General features: G+C 38.9%; 2 protein-coding genes and 2 long non-coding RNA genes across 8 annotated transcripts in view; 1 reads left to right on the forward strand and 3 right to left on the reverse strand.

Moving 5' to 3' along the window:
- The window catches only part of LOC121956315 (AMP deaminase 2), a 38,904-nt gene extending 33,791 nt beyond the window's left edge, over positions 1-5,113 (reverse strand). For 2 of the 4 annotated variants that reach the window (XM_042504468.2, XM_042504461.2), the window contains exon 1: positions 12-477. In XM_042504468.2, coding sequence (XP_042360402.2) covers positions 12-477 — 466 coding nt within the window. Of the gene's footprint in view, positions 1-11; positions 478-2,506; positions 2,624-4,576; positions 4,645-5,025 lie in introns of those variants that run through there. The other 2 variants (XM_042504476.2, XM_088087854.1) reach the window with 2 other exon arrangements.
- Positions 417-7,470, forward strand: LOC148190199 (uncharacterized). Its single transcript, XR_015778786.1, has 2 exons — positions 417-554; positions 6,964-7,470. It is a non-coding gene; the product is annotated as an uncharacterized LOC148190199 (long non-coding RNA).
- A 764-nt stretch (positions 7,471-8,234) lies between these two features.
- On the reverse strand, positions 8,235-15,003 carry LOC121955909 (G protein-coupled receptor 61-like). The gene is made up of 2 exons (XM_042503995.2): positions 14,592-15,003; positions 8,235-13,132 (listed from the first exon to the last, which is right to left on the reverse strand). The coding sequence occupies exon 2, from the start codon at positions 12,925-12,927 to the stop codon at positions 11,527-11,529; it is 1,401 nt and encodes a 466-aa protein (XP_042359929.1). The 5' UTR covers positions 12,928-13,132; positions 14,592-15,003; the 3' UTR covers positions 8,235-11,526.
- A 3-nt stretch (positions 15,004-15,006) lies between these two features.
- Positions 15,007-22,429, reverse strand: LOC121949033 (uncharacterized). Of its 2 annotated transcripts, none has more exons than XR_015778784.1 (4): positions 22,247-22,429; positions 21,954-22,081; positions 21,575-21,675; positions 15,007-16,759 (listed from the first exon to the last, which is right to left on the reverse strand). It is a non-coding gene; the product is annotated as an uncharacterized LOC121949033 (long non-coding RNA). The 2 variants fall into 2 exon arrangements; XR_006106210.2 differs by lacking the exon at positions 15,007-16,759 and adding an exon at positions 19,418-19,782 and having other exon boundaries at positions 22,247-22,428.
- Positions 22,430-24,275: the final 1,846 nt, after the last annotated feature.

Here is a 24,275-nt window from a genome sequence, read left to right on the forward strand (position 1 = left end):
CCCTCACTCACCAGGGCTGGTGGTGCTCTGCAGGCTCCCCCTCTTTCGAAACGGGGATTTAGGTTTAGGCTTCCCTTGTCCATCGTTGTTGGAGGAGGAGGAGGAGGAGGAGGAGGAGGAGGATGACATCTTGCCGCCTGTGCTCCTGTTACTACTGGAGCAGAGCGAGTCAGATCTATGCAGTGGCCAGAAGAGGGAGAGAGGAGCAGTAGCTCTAACGCTAGAGCTCTGCCTCATGTTGGGGCAGCGGGGCGGCAGGACCCATAGTGGGCCAGGAGAAGCTCCTCTGCAGAGTTGGCTCCTCCTCCTCCTCCTAGCCAGCGGCAGGTCAACAGGCATGCCGCACAGCGACGAGCTGAAAGGCAGCCCAAGGCTTCCCCGGATCCTGCTGGGGGCCATCCTCCTTGGTTGCCCTAGCAACCAGGGAATGAGCTTCCTGTAGCCGATGCAGGGAAAAACAGCCACAGAGGAGGGCATTGCAGATCAAAGTGTGTAGCTAGCATGACAGCCAGCAAGCATGGAGACCGACAACACCCCGCCAGCTGAACGCCAAGGTGAGTAAAGGACAAAAGTTTTTTCCACTCATCTAAAAATAGCAATTAGATATGCTAGATATCATGAGAATGTGTATTCAAGCGAGAGAAAGGGATCCAGATGAAAGGCAACTGGCAAAAAAAAGTCAAAGAACACAGACTGGTCAGAGTGGATCAGCGCAGAAACCAGCTTTGTGTGTAAGCTGACTGGTGAACTCTCAATCTTCTAAGCTGGAAAATTCTGAGGGGAGTCATCCTAAACACACAGAGCAAGGCCCGCCTGACATGATGTTTTATAAATAGTGACAACCAATGCCCAGCAAGAATGGAAATGCAACCCGTGACTGTATGTGCACAACTTTATCTGCTCTAGTTCCTTTAGTTTAGGAGCAATACTTATTATTACACTTTGTGTAAAGTGTAGTAACCACAAAAGCTTCCATAAGTCAGCAGTCTAAAGAAATACAAACAAAGCTGTTTTATTTTTTACCAAAACTTTGACTGTTGACACTGTTGTCTGCACATGCAACAGCTAAACTGTAAGATAAAACTTTCAGACTCTTTTAAAGTACTTATTAACTCCAAAATTGAAAGGTGTTGTTCAACACACAAAAAATGTATCTGTAGCATGTGACTGTGTTTGCTCAAATTTGGCTTTTCAAAAATAGTACCCTTCTTTAAGACTCTCTAGGATCCTCACTGAATACATATTAAGGATTTTTCATGTCATGCAGAAAAAATACATATACTAAAAAACTGCATCACATCTTCATTATATTATTAAAGCTGGAGGGCACTGACAAGTGACTATGTAACATTGGCCTTAAACCGTATTTTGAAAGTTTGGCATCCTGTCACTTGACAGGTAGTCAGAGGAAAAGATACAAAAAAAAGTAGAGCTCGCCATCTAGTGGTGGGAAAATGTTATGCAGTTCAACAAAAACACAGCCTGTACTCCTGTGCACACAGTTGCTGTTAAAGCATATTCAGTTTATCAAGTTGTAAATCCATGAGAACAAACATTTTGCCCACATAAACAATACAGCATGAAGGGGCTTCACTATTATTTAAATGCAGCATACTGATCATTTGGTAAGAGTGAACATTTTTACTCACCGCATACAGTGCAGTGACAGTATTCACAGTTTTGAGCGCAGTTTCGGGGATACAACTTAGTATAGAGACAGTTTCAAATACACTGTATCTGCAGTTCATTAACTCTTCAGCACTGGAGACTAACTCAAAATCCAACCTTTCATCATTCATTTCCTCTACCACCACTTAAACACTTCAGAATACAATTCATGTTGCAAGCACATAATTATGCCTCAAATTTTTAGAAGTAAACTGGCCTCTGGTATTACAGTAGATACAGAGTGTGATCAGTTTTGAACAAAATGCTCAATATTCATTCAGAATCAATTCAAACTGATCAAATGTGGATCAGATATTTGGAAAACCAACTATTTTTTGAGACCAAACCCCAAAAACACTATAACTGATCACCCCAGTCTGTAAAAGTGAGATCTATGTTACTTTCTGCTAGAATTTATGTGGAATTAGTCTTTAAGCATTGACCAAACCAATCAAAAACCAATTTAAACTATGCCTTGAAGATTAAAAACCAAGCTATGGTACATGAATCAAATAACTACAGTTCAACATTTCTATCAAATGAGCTTAGCAACAACATCTTCTTAAGACAGATTCTGGTGGGGTGACTGACAAATGTAGAAAAAAATCTAGGTTTATCTTTCCCGAATTAAAGTAAAAAATCTTGTTTCTGAGTGTCTCCAGCATTTTCTGAAATCTGACCTAGTTTTTGGGAGAGCTGACGCTCACCATCTGGTGCAGCAGCAGCAAAGAGTAAAAAACAGAGGCCTACTTTTGTCTGAAACTAAATCTTAACTACCCCCAAAACTATGTCAAATATTTTGCTACAACCAAGCAACTCACATTCCTTAAGGCCTTACCTGGAAGCAGCAGTCAATTATGATTGTGCTTGATTGTGCCGTTATCCTTTTTTGGGTTTTTCTTTGCCTCCTCTGTTTGCTTAAGCTGTCTGTCTACACACCCTTTTGCTAAAAATGAGACCACTGTGCCTATCACCGGCTGCTTTGGGATTTTTCCCCCCACTCCTTCAGAGCAAAGCTCATGGAATTCAGCATTTTGTTTGCAGAGGCCATACACCAAAAAAACACTGTTCTCTCTTTCAAAGCAAAGCCTTTCATAGGAAACGTAAAACACCATCAAACCCTACTGTGCAAAGCATCATTTTCATTAATTAGATTAAGTACACTTTGCATTCAAAGGCTGACGTTGCCACACCTATGCATGAGAAAAGCAAACCCGTGATTGTTTTAGCATTTCAAAAAACAGAACCATAACAGTGCTTCTGCTAATCAACAGGACTGATGGTTACTATTTGCAAAAACTAAACTAAAACCTAGCAGTTCTGCATGTTTTTAAGCTTTTTGTATTTTTTTTTTCTTTTGGCTTTTTTTGTGCATCACTGAGCTGAAGATATTGGTAGGGTGTAGTAATGGGATGTCACCATTGAGATGACACCTTGGACACATGGTGATCATGTTACTTTTGTTTGTTACTTATGCACTTTTCAACACCTGTAGCATTAATCTTAGTATTTTTACTACAAACATAGTAATATTTAAGCTGAGTAATTACTAGTTTCTCCTCGACAATAAGGATAGAGACTGTCATGTGAGTATTGCTGTTGGGCCTAGACATCTGAGACCTTGGCCCCAAATGTTTTAAAAGCAGCCCTGGATCTCAATATATAAGCTTTACATGTGTTTAAAAAAATAGAAAAGGCCTCGTAATAATAAAAAGCTCATTCCATTCATACATGTACTTCAATAACATATTTTTTTACACTCCACCACTGTTAACATGAATACATACATTTAAGTATTTTCCCATTTCTAGTCAGTGCATTTTTAATGATAACAGATGTAAAGTATTCTGCTCCTATTCAATACTAATTACTAGCAACTAATCATACTTTTAACATCACAATTCATAATTTTTCTGGAAAATTTAAAAAAGTTCTTAAGGATAAACAAAACTTAAAGTGTTTTTTCAGTGTTCTAACAATTATAATTAAATTATGTATTCTATTGAAGATGTATTGTAATTCGTATACTACATTGCAAGTAGTTATAATGGTAATATTGGTGTACTTAGGTAAAGTATACCCGTTTTCAAGTCATTTGTAATATGCTATTAGTGTGCATTCTCAAAGTGTACTTTCATTTTATTTCATTACAAGTATATTTAAGTATAATTACAAAAATGTATTTTTGCAATTTATTGTGAGTTCATTTAAGATGTATTTCAGTGGATGGAAAGTATACTAAATGGCAAATACTTATAATTGTTCCCTGCTAGGAAAAAAACAGCTTGACCAGCTTAAACTGGTTGACCAGCTGTTTGGACCAACCTAAGGTATGTTTTTGCATATTTTTTGATGGTTTAGCTGGTTATACCAGCTTGTAATGGTCACTCTAGCTGGTTTATCAATTTAAGCTCCTGTAAAACTGAAACCAAATCAACTTCCTTGAGTACAGGCAAATAACAGTGTCATGAGTATGAAATGCAAAGAGCATAAATCAGTTAAGTCTTCTGTCATGTGTTATGCAAAAAGATAAATGTGCACAGTTTGACAGGCGGATCACACCAGCATGTCAAACCATCAAAGACCAGCAAGAACTGGATCACCACCATGTAAGACCAGCCAAAATCACCTAAAACCAGCTACCAGCATCAGCTGTTTTTCTGCTTATTTTTTCAGCAGAATATTTAGTTAACTTTTGACAATATATTATAATCTAACCATCTACAACACACCCACCTCATGGACCATCACTACACCACTGCATTCAAACCGTTTTAAGCTGTTGGAGGTTAGCAGTTCCCTTAAGATCTTTAAGGGTAAACTATCAAGCATCGAGTTAAGTAATTTTGACTTTTACTACAGTACTGAATGGCAGCTGTTTGCCCTGTGTGACTGTTTGCAGACTTACCACCTGACATTGTTGAGATCCAGCTGGGAGCAGAAGTTCACAGCAGTTAGCACAACACAGGAAATGTCCTGAGGAAAACACACAGAGACAGAGACAGAGCACACAGTACGTTACACCGACAAAAGATAACCTGAGTTAGCAAGCGAGCTGATAAGCTATCAGTTAGACAACAGCGTTATCTGTAAGATATGATTAACTTTCTTGTTCGGTTTACCAAATAGCTTGACATAGCTGCTGTTAAAGTTTACCTCTCACTGTCTCACTAAGTTAGTTGGCAGCACAACACGGACTCTACTGACCAGAAGTTAGTTTAGCGTCGACAACTTTCATTTTAACGTTGGCGTTTAACGTTTCGTCGGTGACTTCTCGTCATAGCGTAAACGTTAAGTTACACCACAGTCGACGAAATAACAATATGACAGTTTAGGATAGTAAATATTGTCATTTACCAGAGATGGTCTTTACTTTCGGTGGAGTGGGTGGGTGTCTTGTCTTTGACTTAAATGCGTACCTTCCGCTTGCTCTCTTTGTGTTGTGGTTCAAAGGTCACCAGAGGTCAAAGGTAGCCTTTAAAACAATAGGTAATTTATACAGTAGCTCCCTAAGGTTTTCTCTCTATTTTAAATTCATTTTGCGGGATGTAAGAGCCAGTAAACATTTTTACACCCCAAACTGCCTACAAGGGGGGGAAATAGATACAAATAAATACAGTTATCTCTCACTTAATCTTGTTTAAATCTTAGTTTTTAATTTGGTTTCAATCTGTTTCCAGAATATATTTGCTTATTTCAGTAATTATTATTATTATTATTATTATTATTATTATTATTATTATTATTATTATTATTATTATTATTATTATTAATATTATTGAGGGTGGTAGGGGCAAGATGAAAGAGGTTTAGAATAAATGTTACTATACACAAATGCAATGCTTTGTGCAGGCAGTTGACTCACAGTCATGCAGACGTCCCAGTCTCAATAAACATCTGCACTAATTTCCCTCATAGTCTAGTAGGTGTGTTCACAAATTTTACCAAATTGACAGACTTAATCATAAAACATTTTCCATCTATTTTTATTTGTATTATTTTATGATTGCACTGTATCATTATTTTTTTTTCTAGTTTTTATTTCAGTTCACTAAAATGATTTTTGTTTTTTTCCACACCTAGTTTTAGTTATTTGTTTAGTTTTTGTTGATTGTAATGATGTTGCCCTGATGGTCACCAGACCTAGTGGTTGAGGAAATAGGCGATTTGAAAAGAAGCAATATCACATTGTAAAAGTACTCAATTGCAAATAAAAACCCCATTCAAAATTTCTCCCCATTCAGAATTGTTAACCATGTACAATTATTTGTCATTTACTTTCAAAAGTGATAGTACTAATAATGCAAGCAGAACTGATCTGTCAGTATTACAGATTATTGTCATATATTTTGGGTTCATATTACCAATGTATTATCTTTACTTGTATATTATATAAGCATGGTTTTAATGCTATGGTTAAGATGTAGCTAAATTTAGCTGTTTTATTTTCTTGGATAATTTCATTTACTGCTTAAAGGTTTTTAAAAATGATGACCTGGGATATATGTAGTGTCAAATAGTGGTGGTGTAAAAAATACATTAATTCTGACTGTGGTAAAATAGGATTAGAAAGTATCAGACAATAGAGTTACTTAGGTGAAGTAAAAATATAAACTAAAAGTATTTCAAAGTTGTACCTAAACACATTACTCACATTACTTACACATAACACTGATTTCACTTGTTAATTTTACCCAATAAAAACAGTTTTAAGACATAAACCAGCTGTAACATGCCTTAAAGTTGGTATATTTAAGTAACACCCAGACAGGCTATTTGCAGAAGCAAACTGGAAGACTGCCAGTAAAGTAAAAATGGGAACAAATGCAGTGCTGACTCAGGACTTTAGAGACTGAAGTCCAACATTAACCATGTGTGTCACTCGTGAATAAAAACCATTAACCCATAAAACCAACAGATAAGATGTATAATAATTCAGTAGAACCTGTTGCAATGTGATCATGATATGATGTTGATGTATTTTCTGGTACTGTACAAGGTTTTTCACTCTTAATTTTATATAAAAAGAGGCTTTAAAATGAAGCAACATAGTGTTGAAAAGACCAATATAAACACTGATGATGTTAAACCAATGTGCTGTATGCACAAAACAGTAAAATAATTACAATTTACTTGAAGATGACTGAATTCTAAATCACATTATTCATAATAGCTGCAAATCCCTTTTTATATTCCCTCTTACAAATAGTATTTCTCTTTTGTTAAATGCTGACAATACAGCTGAAAACTTGGTGAAAACAAAAGACTTTTTTTTCTTCTTATATCCTCACCCAGGTTTGAGACTGCATGAGAATCTGCCGCCCCCATCTTGTCCAACTGCTGTCTCTTCTTCTTGATATCTGGTGGCAGGAAACATCTGGAGTCAGCATTTTTGGGTTTGTTCAGTGACCGTTTTGCCCTCCCAGAGAAAGTTACAACGGAAATAAGATTTTAAATGAATAGCTTGTGGCAGCAGCATACATTGAGGACTGCAGTTCAGAATCACTCTCAAAAAAATTCTGATACCAAAGTTTGATTTGGGTACTGTTTACCATAGGCTTTGAGAAACAGCATTAAACAGTGTGCTCTGTACAGTGGTACAGGGCCTTGTGGTGGCCAAAGACATTATGTTATGTTGTTCCATGTATGCTAGATGCGTAAATAGGCAACTGTTTGCAAGGATCTTAGGATCTGCATAGTATATCCTTAAGCTTGTATAGGATCCATTTAGGTCTTTTTACTGCTGCAGATCTTTGTTCCATAATAAATTGATGCCTTGTCTACATGCATTTGCAGCACCTACCTCTTTCACTTTCTCTTAGTGCTCTTGTGCATCCAGGCCGTGTTTCATCATTACTTTGCCCCCAACTAATTGTCCTCTTCCAAGCACTCAGTACATTCTGCCTAATGCTTGACACTGTTTTATTTGGCTTATTTAGCCACCACATACAGGTATACCTGTTCTCTACCTTGAATTAAAAAAAAAAAAAAAAGAAATCATGCAACTTGTGTTGCACTTGTGGTGAATAGCTATAATCTTGACGCATATGAGAAGTGCATTTGAGTAATAGTTTAGTTTTACATTTTGTTGGTCTCAAACAATCAGGTTAGGTTGATTTTATTGAGAAGAACTGGTACTGTCAGCCACAGCACCAGAGGTGTTAATATAGACAGTGCAACTGCACTGGGGCCCATGGGATGAGAGGGCCTGCAGAGGGATTGGGGCCCTCACCAGTTTGTTGGCCGGAAAATAGGCCTTTGTGTGTGATTGAGATCATCACCTGCAATACACCTGTGTTTAAAGAAATTCTTACATTTACCTAAGACATGGTGTCATTTTCTACATTTTCCCTTGAAAAAAATAACAACTCATCTCATGTGTTTGAAAGACGTCAGTAACAATCTGTAACAATATGCTGAACAAACTATTTGCCTATTTTACATTAAAAAAATATAAATACATTTTAAAAAAAAACTTTTCATTCAAGATTTTCTTATATTCTTTTGGTATTTTGTCATATACAGATATGCAATGATGAATAACGGTAAGATGTATGTATGTTATTCAATGTCAAAACTATCTGATCATGTGACAAAAGGTTAAGATACACAGTTTTGACACAAATAGCTTGTAAGGAGGTCTGTTGTAACTACCGTACACCCATACATTTTACTTTTTAAAAAAGCACAAGAAACAATTTGCTGCTACTTTTGCAACAACAAAAAATGTAATCTTAATGCATGGACAAAAGTCTTACATTTACATTTAAAAAACTGAAGATATTAAGGTAAAGCAATCCAAGATTTATAAAGAAATAATCAAATCTCGTTCTAAGCAGCAGAACAGAGAGCAGAGAGTTATTTCAGTTTACAGTACGAGATATTCACACAAGCAATCCCAAGATTGTGGGCAAAAAAAATAACACCAACAAAAAATGTCAGCTGTGGTTTAGTCTGGAGAATGTATTTTAAGAAGTCTCAGATAAGGGTGTCTTGTTGGATTCCCAATAGAGCATGCTCCTCCTCCCGCCCACTACAGCACTGAGAAATGTCACTAGGTAATAATTGCCATGGGGATAGCAGAGCCTGGCGAAGCTGGGGGCGTTTTGACTGAGGTCCATCGTTGAGGTGTGAGGCCTGTCGCACACCAGCATCTTCCAACTAAAACACAGCATCTATCTATCTATCTATCTATCCATCTATTGATATTTTATCTTTTCTTTTTGATGAAGGTCCCACCAGTGGCTTTGGTCTTTTGAAGTTTAAATGTTACTTTAAGGTCAAAGTGTTTGAACTGTATCCTCCCACCCACTCTTTGCAATGAAATATCAAAGCAAAGCAGAGGGATTAAGCCACACACACTGAGATGTGGAGTAACATAAGCTACGTGTATTTTGGTAACGTTGGCGAAATTATGAGAATGTGTCCAAAATCTTTTACAAACATAGAAACTCTTTATTACAACAGCTTCTCTCACTCTGGCTGTGTATTTTTCTAAAACACTTTCATGTCATTGCAGTACAGTGGAAGTCATTCTTTTATTTTAATCACAGCATAAAAAACAACCTCTGAACAAGGGAAAATCCTAACACAAACATCATTCACAGTTTGGGACATTTAGACATAATGAAAAGAGGATATTAAGCTCAATAAGCTTTTGATTTTGGATTGGCATTGTCACTCAAAAATATCTTAAAAACCCTGTATCCACATTACATAAAAAAGTCATTTTAATCACATTTACCATATCTATCCCTAACAGTTTGCTATAAAATACCTATTCATCTCATCATCAAAAGATTAGCAAAGTCTGCACCCTCATTTCCTATAAATGAGCAAGTCAAACTTGCTTTAGTCTCCTTACAAGATCAGAATAACATGTGCAGGAGTCATGGAGCTGTGCAGGAAAGTAAAATAATGCTTTGTTTTGTTTTCTTCCTGCATGTGAGGTACTGTAAAAACCCTGATGAGCAGGGTAGTCAAACTAAAACTAAATTTATTTTCTTTTCAGGATAAAAAAATCTCCACAGCCGAAACACAAACAGAGAAGGCATTTACTGCATACGTTTTAAAATACATCATCCTTCTTGTATTGAAATTCATAACTAATTTACACTCATCAATTGAAAGGAAAATGGGTGTGCTGGGTGAAACACACAACCCAAACTTATATGCAGTTTTACTAAACATAACATACAATTTAATACATTTAACAAATGTAAGAAATAGAATTTTATCTGAATGTAGTGCAGTGCATGAAGAGAATACTGATTTTTAAGATCTATATCCACTGATAAATACATCACATGGCAGAAAGCTGGGTGACCTTTAAGATGAAAGTCAACCTGCATCCTAAAATGAGTCAAGACAGATCTTATCTTTAGGAAATTTAAAAAAAAAAAAAAAAAAAAAAGAAGATGTTTGGACAAGCACCAAAGAAATTAAAATTCTGGTGGTTATCTGTAAACAGCTGTATGTATCTATGCCTCCTAATCGATTATAATCAGACTGGCATGAGGGTTAAGAGTGGTGTTATCACCGATGAAAGCACAGTCACTTACTACAAGTGATTGCAGTCGTAATTTTGTGTATTTTATTGCTGTCTTCCTTGACATTACTTACTCAAAAATAATAGCATACCAGAGTCTTAAAATGATTGATTTGGCAGTTGCAAATACAGTATCAGTTTTTTTTATGTGTGGAGCTGTTTAATTTTCATTTCTGAATCCCAAAAGGGATTTGTCTGATAGCAGAACTTCACCACACAGCAGTAAAGTCATTAAATGAGAGAGAGCCGGTGTATTTCAGCAAGTTTTTCTTAATTTAAGATCAAAAGTAATATTATGAAAAAAATTTGCTCCAAAGACTTTTCACTTAGCTTTGCAGAATCAAATATATGTAGAATTATATTTTTTCTTTAAAAAGGCCTTAACAAGTTACACCAATAGTAGTCATAAAAGTCATTTATGGTACAGAGCTGAGCATTTGCATGGAAGGCCATTTTTAAAATCTAGCTGTAATTTCCCTGTTCAAAAAAAAAGGAATGCATTTCAAATGACTGCATTTAACTGTGACTGTTTAAAGGCCCTGACACACCAAGCTGACAGTCAGCCTTCAGTGAGCGCCTGTCGCCCTTGTCGCTGCGGTGTGTCCCACACTGTTGGCACTCATCGGCCCTTGTCAGTTCTTTTGGAGACAGCAGAGTCTGTCAGTTAATGATACGGCATTTGAGCTTAGTGCACAAAAGAGAGAAAAGTAAACAAAAGGCTAAAGTCAAGAGGGAGTGAGATAAAAAACAAACTTGTTATATCAGGTAAAATTGTTTCCATTAAGCTGTTTAGCAGAAATGTTTCCTTATGGTTTGTGTTTTGTTCAGTGGCACTTCTTCTTTGCTCTGACAACACTGGATTGGTTTGTTAATGTGTTAACAGGATAACTAGCTTTATGACGGTCGTCCACGTTTTTGAATAAAGATTGCAGACTACTGCTGCCTGCTGGTATGGATAATTATTTCCTGTCCCGCAGCGGCAGAATATTTGGTTGGTTGTAGTCTTTGCAATTTGTTCATGTGGAACATTTTAGCCGAGACACAGGCGACTTGAGGCAATGCAATAGTCAGTCTTTGTCGCTGCTAGTTTTTTGAAGTCGGGTTGGTGTGTCTGGGCCTTAAGGATGAAATCTGGTGAAGCAAAGTGCAATGATTCAAAGATATAATTTAAAGTCATTTAACTGAGATACCTGGTGAACAGCTTTCAGTAGAATTAGAGAAACATGTTTTCACTGAAATACCTCCTGAAGCAGTTCATATCAGAATGATCAAAATAAGTCTTATTTTCAGGAAATAATGACATTAAAAACTTAATTGTCTGTATATATGTGGTTGTTTTTTGCCTGTTCAGTCTCAATAAACTCTGAAGTCTCCTCCGCAATTTGTCCAGGGATACGGAAATCAATCGGTATGGACTGTGCTGGCTCTTGTGGTTGAGATTGAGCCACGGGACAGCAGGCCTCCCCTTTAGGGCTGGAGGTGCTGTGAGAGTTTTGAGGATCCAAGTTGCACCCGGTGCCCTGAAGAAACTGAAGGAAATTCTCCTCTATGGATCCTTCACGGCTGGGCAGTCTGTCCTCCAACTCAGCCCCCGCTCGGCGAAACAGACAGGGCAGGTGCTTGCCTAGCTCCTCCCGGATCTGTCTATTGAGACAGCCATAGAAAAAGGGATTGGACGTGAAACAGAAGTAGCCAATCCAGGTGACCACCTCCTCCAGAGAGGCAAGTGTGGCTGGAGGGCTGGCAGCCAGTGCTGAATACAGGTGGAAAGTAAAGTAGGGCAGCCAACAGCAAAGGAACTGCCCACCTACTGCTGCCAACACTGCTGCAGCCTTTCCTCCCCCAAAGGGACGCTGCGGAGTGGCTCTGCCTGTCCCGGTCCCCGTCCCAGAGCTGGTAACCATCGTGGAGCGGCTGCTGAGTGATTCTGACCGCTGGCGACGAGGCGTGTCCATCCAGGTGGGAAGAGGCCCGTGGTGCATGGCTGCTACCCGAGCCACTTTGAACATATTGCAGTAAACAACAAGAATAACCAGTAAGGGACACAGGAAATACACCAGAGTAAACAAGGCCATGAAGGCCAACCGGTTTGACCCTCCACCTGTCCAATGTAGTGAGCAGCGCCTGTGACCCTGAGCAGGTGGAGATGGGACAGCCCCACCTCCTCCCCCAACAGCACTGCTTTCCAGAAGAGGAGTTCTTCCACCTTGCAGGAACCAAGCGAGCAGCGGCAGGGCAGACATGGCCAAGGCTTTGACCCATATCCCCACCAGCACTGACGTTACTAAGCCAACAGTCATCTTTACTTCATAACGCATTGGGTGGATGATGTAGTAATACCGCTCCACGTTGATGACGGAGATAGAGAGGATGGCAGCGCTAACCAGGCACACACTGAGAAAGAGGTAGCTCCGACACAGGGCCTCCCCGAAGAAGGCTCGGCTTGAGAGCATGCCAAGGGGCATCAGCACCAGGGCTGCCAGCAGGTCCACCACACACAGGTGGAAGACAAAAGCAAACTTGTGGAGCTGCGGGGCCTTAGCAATGACTGCCATGACAGCCACGTTACCCACCACTGCCAGCAGATCCATGAGCAGCATGGCCAGCAGGGCTAGTGACTGGGACAGAGCCCAACCCTCGGGCAGATAGGAGGCAGACATGTTGGATATGAGCTGTGGAGGTGGGTGGGAGGAGTTCCACATCGGCTCCATTGAAGGTTGGGATGAGGCAGGCAGGCAGGAGCAGTCACAGGCCCATCACCCATCCTTCAAAGCCAGGAAGTGCGGCCAGAAAACAGCGGCTTGAAAATGAGGTCTGAAGCTCAGGAGGATGAAGCTGTCATCGTCAGGAGGTTTAGATTATATGATTCCTGTCCATTTAGAGAGTCTTCATGTCTGCCATCGGTCACAGCCCACCCTAAAATCAGAAAGACAGATGAAAATAAATTGTGTTTGTTCACCTGCATCTGTAATCGTACAATGGCCAGCCCCTTATTTACACTAACTAATCCTTCCAATTCATTTCTCATGTTCAGTTTCACTTTTGCTCCAGCTTTACACACAGCTGCAGTTCTTTTCAGATGTCATATCTTAATTGATTTTATGATTTATGGTTTTATGTAAGGATTTTATTATTTTAAGCTCTTAATTTTTGTTTGAAACTTTTTTAAATGACTTTTGATGGTGAATTGCTGGCCTGTTTTATGTTTATTCTGTCTGCTGTCGTGAAGCACTCTGCACTTATAATGCCCTTATTGTAAAGCACTTTGTGCTGCATTTCTTGTGTGAAAGGTGCAATATAAATAAAGTTTATTATTGTCAATAATAATAATAATAATAATAATAATAATAATAATAATAATAATAATAATAATAGTGTTGTTGATGCTGTTGTTGTTATTTGCACTGATTATAATTAATAAATCTACAACCAAATCAAGAGGCCAAAAAACATATGTGTAATCATGCTGATCCTCCAAAAATGAATAAATAATTAAAGGATTTTGGACCATAGATTATTTTAGTCTGCTCCTGTACTGGAGAGCAGCAGGTGATGAATACTTTTCAAGCACACATCCTGCCAGTGCACAAATGCATGCCCATTTCTTCAAACCAATCCTATCAACAAATAGGTGACAGCCGTTTTTTATCACATCTGTACCTGCTGTGTGAACTCTTGTAGAAAATGTACACCCTGAGTCAAAAGTGATTTTGTATGGCTAAAAACAAACCCTGTGGTTTTCTGGAAGGGCATACCTCATTATGTAGCTCCAACATGCAATGATTTTGTTTGTGAACATGTACTACCATAGCATGTCTCCCACTTAGTGAATTTAATGCTTTAGATAGAAAACTTGAGGGTATTCATGGGTTGCAGAGGCTGTCTGCATATTAACTGTGCCTATAAACAGTGTGGCTGCTGCTATAAGTGTGTGTCAGATCAAGGAAATCCAGTTGCTCACTGCCATGAATGCTCTCTGCCACAGATGTAACAAAAGCCAGGGATGTTCTGCTTCCTATCTGCGGTGGTAACACCACAAATCAGGGTAAGAATTGAGCCCTAACCACCTTCATCACCCATGAATGATTGCCCTCAGTGAGCAACGTCTCTAAATCACACATAGGGGTACTCCCAATTCAGTTAACCCTCCTGCCTGGTTTAGTCATGTCTTACCGCCTACTCATTTGTACATTAATCATTAATACATTACACCCACTGCATAAAGCAAAGCCCACATTCTATATGTCACATCACAATTTGATTTATCGTTGCACTGAGCAATATGTCAAGAGCAGATTAGAAGAAGAGCAAGCGAGAAAATGTGGTGAGAATCAGGGAGCGTGAGGGGAGGAAGCAGAGAGAGAGCATCATGTACCTGAATCAGAGTATTTCCTGATGCAGCTGTCTGCTGCTTTTGGTCTCGGGGGATGAAAACCTGGTGTAGCTCCCACTGCTGAGGTACACAGTGGACATCAATCACTGCACCTTGTGAATGCTGTGTAGGTACTCCTCACCACACAAGCCCGTTTCTCTTCTCATCCCTCAGTCTGCCTTGTGCATCCTCCTCCCTGGATGACTTGAGCTGAGGCAGCGGAGGCTTTTTTCCTGAAATGATGCTGATGTAAATGCATGCAAAGGCACCAGCTCACTCCCTGCTTTCCCCTCCACTCACACACAGTGACTGCAGAGATAGAGCAGGAGGCAGCGAGAAACAGGACTAGAGCTGCCGTCTCCACAGGGTCCTAGTGCTGCATTGATAAATTTACCTTCAAAAATTAGGAGCTGAATATGATGGTAGAGAAATGTTATGTTTTTGCTGAAATTATTAGCATTGTAAAATTATTTTCAAAGATTTCTCAAAAGTTACTGTAATATTATGATATATCTTAAAAGCTATCGGATTGCCATGTAATTTTTTTATTTCCTTCAGTCACCACCAGTTCAAAATTTCTACTTGCACAGCATTTAATGTTGCTAATTAATTAAAGCTTTGGCTAATATTTTTAGAAAATGATATTACACAAAAAAAACTTAAGGCTGGCCTGTTACACAAATGCCAACACATCATCCCAAGTCATGATGTATTGCAGCTTTGCCAGTGGACTTCCACATCTAAATATCCCATTTTGGGTATCCTTCAGTGTCTACTCCTTACGCTCTGGGATGCTGCTACCGTGATGTCAACACAAGCACATGGCAGGATGACGCTGCATGTGGTTTTGTTTAGGCAACAACAACACATGACAGCCGATGCCGAGATGTCAACAAATGCACATGCTGGCACGGATTGTTAGGTTTAGGCGACAAAGTCATGTATGATTAGGGTTAGGGGAAGGGGATACAGGGGTTGGTGTAGAAAAAAAACATCACATTCAGACGGGAGGCGAACAGCGGACTCCTGCATCAAAGTCTGGGTTTGTTTAATCTAACCACCTCCCCACCTTCACTCCTTATATTATGTTGTACAGGCAGTGTTTCACTCTGATGGCATCCTGACATGTTTCATGCGTATGTGACAGGTTTTTGATTTAGTATCAACACAATACATTATTCACAAACAGTAATGGATGTTTCTTGACAACAAAGCGTATTCAACATTTTCAATTACCAGTCAAAGTTAGAATGTGTATATTTTACAGCAAAAAAATCGTCATGATTTTCCTTGCAATTTACAACAATCCCCTCAAGATGTACAAATGATCCCTATAGAGCAGGGGTGTCAAAGATATGACTTCAAAGGGTCCAATCCAGCCCCCTGGATGACTTTGCAAAATGTGAATGAGAGCCTGAAAGATTTTATCTCTCTGCTAAATAGTGAGGACAGTTTTGGACAATTCCAAACATAAGTGATCCCCAATTATTCCACGGTCTCTAAAGCATGATGATTAGGACCCTCCAACAAACCCAGATCTCAATTAAGGATTCTTTTAATACCGAACTGTAATTTTCCAGTCAATTTCCCTCCATGTAGGATTTTTTTTTGATCTTATAGCCTTAGAGGATTTGTGATGGGGGTAATAATATGCAGGACAAATAATACATTTTTACCCTCTAGTGTCAAAGTTATTGAAATAAAAAAAGCAGTTATCTCTCCATTTTGAATCAATCCAACAAATTGTCTTCTGGTGTGTAATGAGCATTACAGCCTGTTGAAATGGGCTGCTTTACACATGCTTGAGAGTGATTAAATGTTTAACAGGTGACTTCAAAGCGACCTCTTTATTCATAAATAGGAATGTGAGGAATGCATGACACCTCACTCTTACATCTAATCCCGCATTTCCTCCTCCTTTCCCGGGTTATTTATGTTTGTTACTCAGTAATGATTCAGGTAATAATTTCATGGATTCAGGTGCCCTCCAGTAGAAGATTTACTGACACAGTGAGGCAGTGATTAGGCCAGGCCACAGCCTCCACCGTCCCAGCTTCTCAAACTGGGGCTCCTTGTTGCCACGGTGATCTTTTTCATATACAGTCCATCTCATTGGTCTGTCAGCGGAGAATAATGAAATCTGGACCATTATGGGTACGGCTTCTCTTCTTCTGAAAGAGCAAGCATGGAACTGTAAGTGTTTTTCATTTGCATTTGTAAGGTTAATGATAACACACATAAAACATCTGCATTTCATGGAAATCACAGCTTGCACCTCTTTCAGCATCAATAAGCATGTTTTAATTTGCAGCACCTCTCATGAACTGATTGATTAGTTCACTAGCAGCCTCATTATAATAATGGCACTGGTTAAGTCACTGTGATAACTGAGGGCTTCTGGTTGAAATATTACACAGTTTGTTGCTTTCATTGCATAAAACAGTGAACTTGCTGCATCAGGAAAGATACATGCGGTTACAGATGAATAAATACATCCAATCCAATCCACTTTATTTAGCATGATTTAAAACAAACACAAGGTTTCCAAGTGCTGCACAGCAAGGTAAAAAGCACAAATACATGAAAATAGCAGAGGGCTTTTATTTTGAAACAGTTTAATACATTTAAACCATAAATTGACACATGAAGGGCACAAACTGTGACTGATGCTCAGAATTTTCTTGTGGAAGACTCCCAAAACCTCTCATATATGTGTTATTTAGGCTTTCATTTGACATGAAATACCACTCTATGTATATCACAACACTGGAGCGGCAGTGATTATTGATTCATCTATCAAACAGAAATTAATCTGCAACTATTTTTAAAATATGATGAAGTGGTTGCGTCATTTTTCAAGCCACAATGCCAAAAAATGTCTGTGTTTTATTTGTTTGATGAACAATAACATAATGATGTCAGTGGCAGCCCCAATGCATATTGCTATGTTGCCCTTCACTAATGTAAACCATTTTATCAGACAATGTAAAATGGCATTTTTGTCCACATGCTCACATTCAAAAGACCCTTTACTCTTAAATACAAAACATCACAGTACAGGACAAACATCATCACTTTTAAAATTGTATATAAGCCTACAGAGACCTGTGATCTCTAATGTTTGCCTGACTGATTACAAGCTAATGTCATCTGTCTCTTCCTGTCAATACTTCCAATGTTCAACATGCCTGGACAGCAGAACATAAGAAAACACAATTCAGTAGTCGAGTGGAGAGATATAATAGACAGCAATTACTACAGTTGTCATGGCAAGGATGTATCAGGATGTCTGGCAGCACTAAGAAGAGATGGGAAACATGTTTGTGTAACACATACTGCCTCTCCAACAGTATATATGACTCAAACAACCATGCAAGTATGTGGTGTGGTTTTGTGTACTTTGTAAGTCTGTATCTGTCTGTTTTCATCTGTATTCAGGCATGCACACCTGTGTGTGTGTGTGTGTGTGTGTGTGTGTGTGTGTGTGTGTGTGTGTGTGTGTGTGTGTGTGTGTGTGTGTGTGTGAGTGAGTGTGTGTGTGTTTGTGTCAGGTGTTGACTCATGACAAAAATAGCAGAGTCTTGCTCGGGCGGCAGCACCAATCGCTGCCACCACAAATACAATGGTTTCCATGGCAACCTTGAAAATAGACTCTACATTCGCACTCAGAAATAGCGAAGGACGCTGCACTAACCCCAGAGAGCCCCCACTGCCAATAATAACTACCCATAGATTAAGACTCGCAAATATCAGCCACACTCAGGAATAAAAATCATGCTATTACATTAACCAAAACATACAACCTACACAAACATTCAGCTCAAATTCAAACCCATATCTAGCACGGGTGTACCGAAGCATGGGAGAGCATTAACCAGCTCTGTGTTTAATAACATCAAAAGCACAAAGAGGTTGTTCAGTGGAGCTCCACAACACCTGACATGACTGAAGGACAGATTCTTTACAAATGTCTAACATACCAAACTAACAAGCATCTGTCACATCATGTTTTCAGATATTGTATAAATGTGTTGGAGTGATGTTGGAGGAGATAAAGGGAAAAAGTGATGAATGGCGCCTTAGAGACAGATCAGAGGAAGGTTTAGATTGCAGCAGACAGTCAAGCAGGAGACAGAGTAACAACTGAAACAAAGGGACTGCGTGTATCTGAGGAATAATATCATGTTCAGGTTATTCTTGTTATGAACATCCACCAGTTTGGTTATTTATCGTTCCTGAGATTCATATTTTGTTTGGTATCTGTAATTTTACATCATGTTGGATAATATGATAGTGGGTCATATCAGACATTGTGAGTCATTCTGAGTTAGTGTGCTGCTGTCAGGGGCGCACTGTCAGGAGAGGCAACTAGGCAAATGTTTGAGCCCTCCCGAAAAATATACAGAAAAAGAGGCCTGTTTTTTGTTTTTGGTTTTTTTTTTTTTTTTGGTTAATTTGCCTAACATACAATAGTTGGATACTGGTAAGATGAGCATACACTGTATGATTTGAGCCTATTTTAGACATGTTGTTCAAATCCAACACCCACAATTGTCTGTGATGTAAAGACAGAGCTCACATTTCATGTGCGCTCACTGTGCAGTCCAATCATCAAGCCACAGCCTGCTTACAATGTATTAGTAAAATTGGCAACAAAATGGTCTGTCGACCTTTGCGGACTGATCCAGTTATTGAAAATAGTCAGTGAAGATTCATTTGAAATCTGCGGGGCTGCAGGCAGGTTAAGATGTTTGCTTGTTGGTGGAGGTGTGGTTCACATGAGTAGAGACAGACTGATGATGTGCAGGGCATTTTGGTTCTTTGACAGTCAGAGTTTATTAACCTGAATACACTACAAAGTTTCTGGAGAGCAAGATAATTGCAGCAATGTTTGGGGTGAACCTTAAATAAAACTATTATGTCTTTTTTTAAAATAAAGAAATCTCATTTGACATTCTTCTCTCAGTCTGTCATTCACAGCTGGCATGGAGAATCTTTCAAGAAGCAGGTTTACTGAGTTATTCAGATAATTTTACTTTAGTCCATGTTTAAAATGTAGTGTTCCGAGGTTTTACTCAGCAAAGTTTTCCAGATAACTTAGCAAACCTGCCTCTTGAACATGTCGATTGTGCCAGATGGTGGCAGTGTGTTCACTATATTGTGCAGGAGGTACAGTAGCTGCCGGTTTCACCCACTGCAACAGAGAGTACAGTAATATCTTTCAGAACTGTTTTGGTACTGCATTATTTGTCACATGCACTTGGTTATCGATTCTCTCTGTGACTTTGAATAAATTACATCTGAAACATTAATAGAATTACTGTTGATCCTTCATAGAGGTAAATGACCCTGAATTTTGGATATCTGCGATGAAGAAGATATTATTAACCTTTTGAAACCTGGGCAAATTGGCTTGATTTATTTATTTATTTCAAAAACATGAGAAGAAAGCAATGAGTAACGTAAAAAGAAATTAGCATTTTAAAAAAGGTTAAATAAAAACAAGGAGATGTCTAATCATTTAAATACATTATTAGGATTATATGATCATTTTTAAATAATACTTTTGCTTATCTACTAATTTCTTGCAATTTGTGGGACATTTCTTGTCAAGTTGCTCATTGCCTTTTTACCAAAGAAATCAAATCAATGTGCTCAGGGTTCAAAGGTTTAAATACTTGCAAAAGGTGTTCAAATGCAGTACAAGGAAAGTTATGTTAATCTAGGTTTCAAAGGGTTAAGAAAAATAATTGATGACAATATAAGCTACTTAAACCCTATCTATCACAAGCACAAAAGATGCATGCTCTGTGAGCTCTAATATAATTATTTCAGCTCAGCGTAAAAGTAAAAAAAATTTACCTGAATGCTCTCAATAATGTCCAAAAAAAGAAAGAGTCTTCATTTTATTTTGTTTTGTTTTTCATTATCTTTTTTTTTTCATTTTCATATAACATTCACTCAGGCATGTTATGGCAATATATTGTCATTGTATTCTGCAGTATTAGTCTGCGAGTTGCATTAAAAGGAGAATGACAAAACCCAACTTCATAAAACAATCATCAGATTGTATTATTTTATGCCACTGTATATCCACCTATGCGTATTATATGATAGATATTAAAGCATCATGACACATCAGCTTATATCATGATGAAAATATATTATTTCTGATCATCACAATGACATGTCAGTTACAGTAACATCCTCAGTATCAGTTCTCATAAAACCATGACATCCATAATTTTTCCAGCTGTGAGCAGCAAGCCGTTCTTCTTGGGAAAAAAGCCCGATCTCATTTAGCTGATGGGCTGGGATGAATACTGCCATAACATGCTGTGTCTGCCCCAGAGCTGTACTTCATTTATAATTCACAAGAGAACTGTAAATCTCCTGAGAGCAGCACGCTCGTCCACCAGGCCGCTGCAGAAATCAATCCTGCCATCTGATACAGGCCGAGCGAACGCACATCAGCTTGAATCAGCTTTGCAAACAGTGTGTTGTGACAGCGAGAGGTGAGTTTACATGATGTGCTTTGGGACAAATAAAACATAACTGCTATGAGGCAAAAACATTTTTTTTGAAAAAATACTACTTTCATCAGAGAGAGTCTACAACTGCAGAATGAGTCATGGTGATTTTGTTAAAGGAAAGGTGGCATCACTTGTGTCCTTTGTAAAGATTGTCTTCATGAATTTAAAGGATAAGGACGGTGGTATGCACCATTTTTTTGTTGTCATCAACGAATCCTGTGAAATAACTTAAACCAACAGCACACTAATGCATCTCTTAGGATTTTGACTCAAGCTTATTGGTTCCAACTTAGTGGTATCTAAGGGCGGGTTTGCAGATTGCAAACAAATGAACTACGATGGCCAATGCAAAAATGAAAAACATGCAAAAACACAAAAGAGTCAGCATCCGATTGGTCCATTTTGGGGTATGGTAGAATAACTATAGACCGTACAAATAATGGATGTACCTACCATGACACCTCCAATTGGTTTGTGGGGCCTTGAAGCCTCAAGTTTAGCATTTCAGGCATCTTGTTTTTTGGAGCCAGAAGTGACCATATTTGAGTGAGATGCTGGACGGTCAAAAAAGAAGAGAAGTCACAATTTCAAATTATGTCACAACCATGCGCAGTGAAATTTGGTCTGCAGTTGCTGAATGGCTCAGTAGGTGGTGCACTATCTTAGAATCAAAAAGTCTGTAATATAAGACCATGAACAAATACTTTTATATACAAATGCTCTACTGTATATCAGGCACCATCAGTGTGAGTGTATTCAAGAGTTCGGTCAGGACAAGCACACTTAAGGAGGCTAAAAAGATGCACCAAAAGAGCACCAGTGGAAATCATACCTTTATTTCCAACGCAGTCTGGTGTAACCCTCCAACGTCGCAGCTTGGGGTAAAATGTGTATATGGCATACCCAAGGCTCCCATGGGGTCAAGGAGCGTGTCTCAGCCTCTTTTGAACAGCCTTGGATCTGTGGAGGAGAGAGGGGTGGATCTGATTGAGAGGCCAAGGACACTACTGGCAGACAGTCTGTCGGTCAATCACTTATGCATAACTTTACACCTTAATGAAATTCCAATGATTGAGTTATATAAAAAGTGCCCCCAGTACAGTTGTTATGAATGTTTAAATATACCATAGACGTCGTGTAATCCAGAGCAGGTGGATCCAATGCAGCAGACAGCAGTTAACATGAATTCAAAAGATCACTTCTTATTTCACGGAAACAGCAATTCAAGGATCCAACAGAGACTGAACTGAAAACCAGGACTTAAATACAAACTAGACTGATGAGGGGATGAAGTGGGTGGAGAAAAAGAGTGGAGAAGCTCAGGTGAGGGGAATAAAGTGATGAGGCACAGGAACAGGCAGCGAGCTGATTGGCTGAGAGAAACTGAGGAGCAGGGAACTAACGCGGCTGATGCAGGACAGGTGTGTAGAGACAGCATAGTAACACAGGAGGGGAAAAACCAGAAATCCAGAAAACACAATAAGAGCAGGCGTGATATGTTCACTTCAGGAACGACCCTCAAGTGGCCATTAGAGGAACTACAGTTTTTGGCACTTTGGTTTTGGCTTTGTTTTTCAGTCCTGGCGGATGTAACTTGAGAACATTGCAGAATCTATGCTTCCTGAACTAACTAACAAAGTTATGAATATCATTTATATCTCTGCCAATACAGCATCCTAAATCCTACACACTAGAGCTTTCAATGATTAAAAACAGCTCACAAATGCTGTATATCTTTTTTGGATTTTGGTTTTATGGCTCAATTTTTGCCTAAAACAGCGGGGCAGGGGAGCTTTTTGCAAACATTACGTAAGCTGGGATAAATACTGTATTTGTTGGGTACTATATTCAGCTATAGATTCATACACATTTGGTGAGCTAATGTGTATTTATAGAGGCAGGATTGTATGTATTATATGTGGAATTGACTGAAAATAAACTACAGTGCCCATGTGTATAATAAAAGAAGGATCATGTCAGCCAGTGTGGGTCATTGACATGTGCTTAAAAGATTTTGGACAACAATGGAAGTCTGTGGCTCAGAGGAATAAGATATATCTGGCTGTAGCTACACATTCAATAATGCTTGCAGGATCAATTTACTTTTGGTTTTGATCTTTTCATGAGATTTGTTTACTATTTGTTGGGATTTGAGCCTGAGTGTAATATAGCAAAGAACAGGCTGCATTTAAATAGTGCTTTTCTGTTCTTAGCAACCTTTCCAAGGACTTACAGGCACCATTCACCCATTCACACAGTGGTGGTTGAGCCTACCATACAAGGTGCCACCTGCTCATCAGATAAACATTTACATGCTCTCACAACGTACGGTTTTAGGATGCTTTGACATGTAGGGTGCAAGGGGCCATTGGTAAACAACTGCTCTACCTTTTGCGCATCATAGCAGCAATTCTGTACATTTGTACGGCAGAATAATGCGCTTGTTGTCATGTCAGTGTGTATTTCTTGTATGTGTATCTGTGTGTCCTAACACAAAAAGCCCTCTAGTAATGATGGATAATTACTGCTACTGAGATCCATGTCACATTATAATGTAGTGGAGGGTGCAGACGCATTGTGCCTGCTGCCTGGTCTCATCAACACACCCCCATGTCTCACTGGAGCTTAAGTAATAATGACATATGATTTTGTATTCCAGTGAACTTTTGTGAAATGTTGTCTTGTGAAATGTTTTTTTGTTTTGCAAGATGTTTTAGTGTTTTCTGAGATTTTGTTGTTTTTTACCCTCAGGGCCACTGTACTTTTATTGTGTGCTCTAGAAATTAATTACTTATAAAACAAGGCTGTTTTTATTTCATGAATAAGTTTGTAGATCCATGCTTTTCATTGTGAAGTGGTTACATGGTTCTGCAGAGTGGAGTGAAAGTTTGATGTTTCACGCTTCAAAAGATAAATCTTAGATGAATCATCATTTTTCTTTTCAACAGACAGCACAATACAGCATGCTTAGCACTTCCCCATAATGCTCAGCAGCTCCAGCACAAGAATAGCTGGTTTCTGACCCTGAAAGTGGGGCACATGATGACGCATGCATTAATGGGAGCGCATACTGCAGCAGTATTTAGGATTAAAAGCTCAAAATGAAAAGGTGTCCTCTGCATCTCCTATAACCCCACTCATAAGTACATAATGT

This window comes from Plectropomus leopardus, chromosome 2 (assembly GCF_026936395.1).
Source record: "Plectropomus leopardus strain MGB_pleo_1.0 chromosome 2, ASM2693639v1, whole genome shotgun sequence".
Taxonomy (NCBI): Eukaryota; Metazoa; Chordata; class Actinopteri; order Perciformes; family Serranidae; genus Plectropomus; species Plectropomus leopardus.

Excerpts from the sequence above, each read along its gene's own strand:
- LOC121955909 (XM_042503995.2), bottom strand. The coding sequence starts at position 12,927 with ATGGAGCCGATGTGGAACTCCTCCCACCCACCTCCACAGCTCATATCC.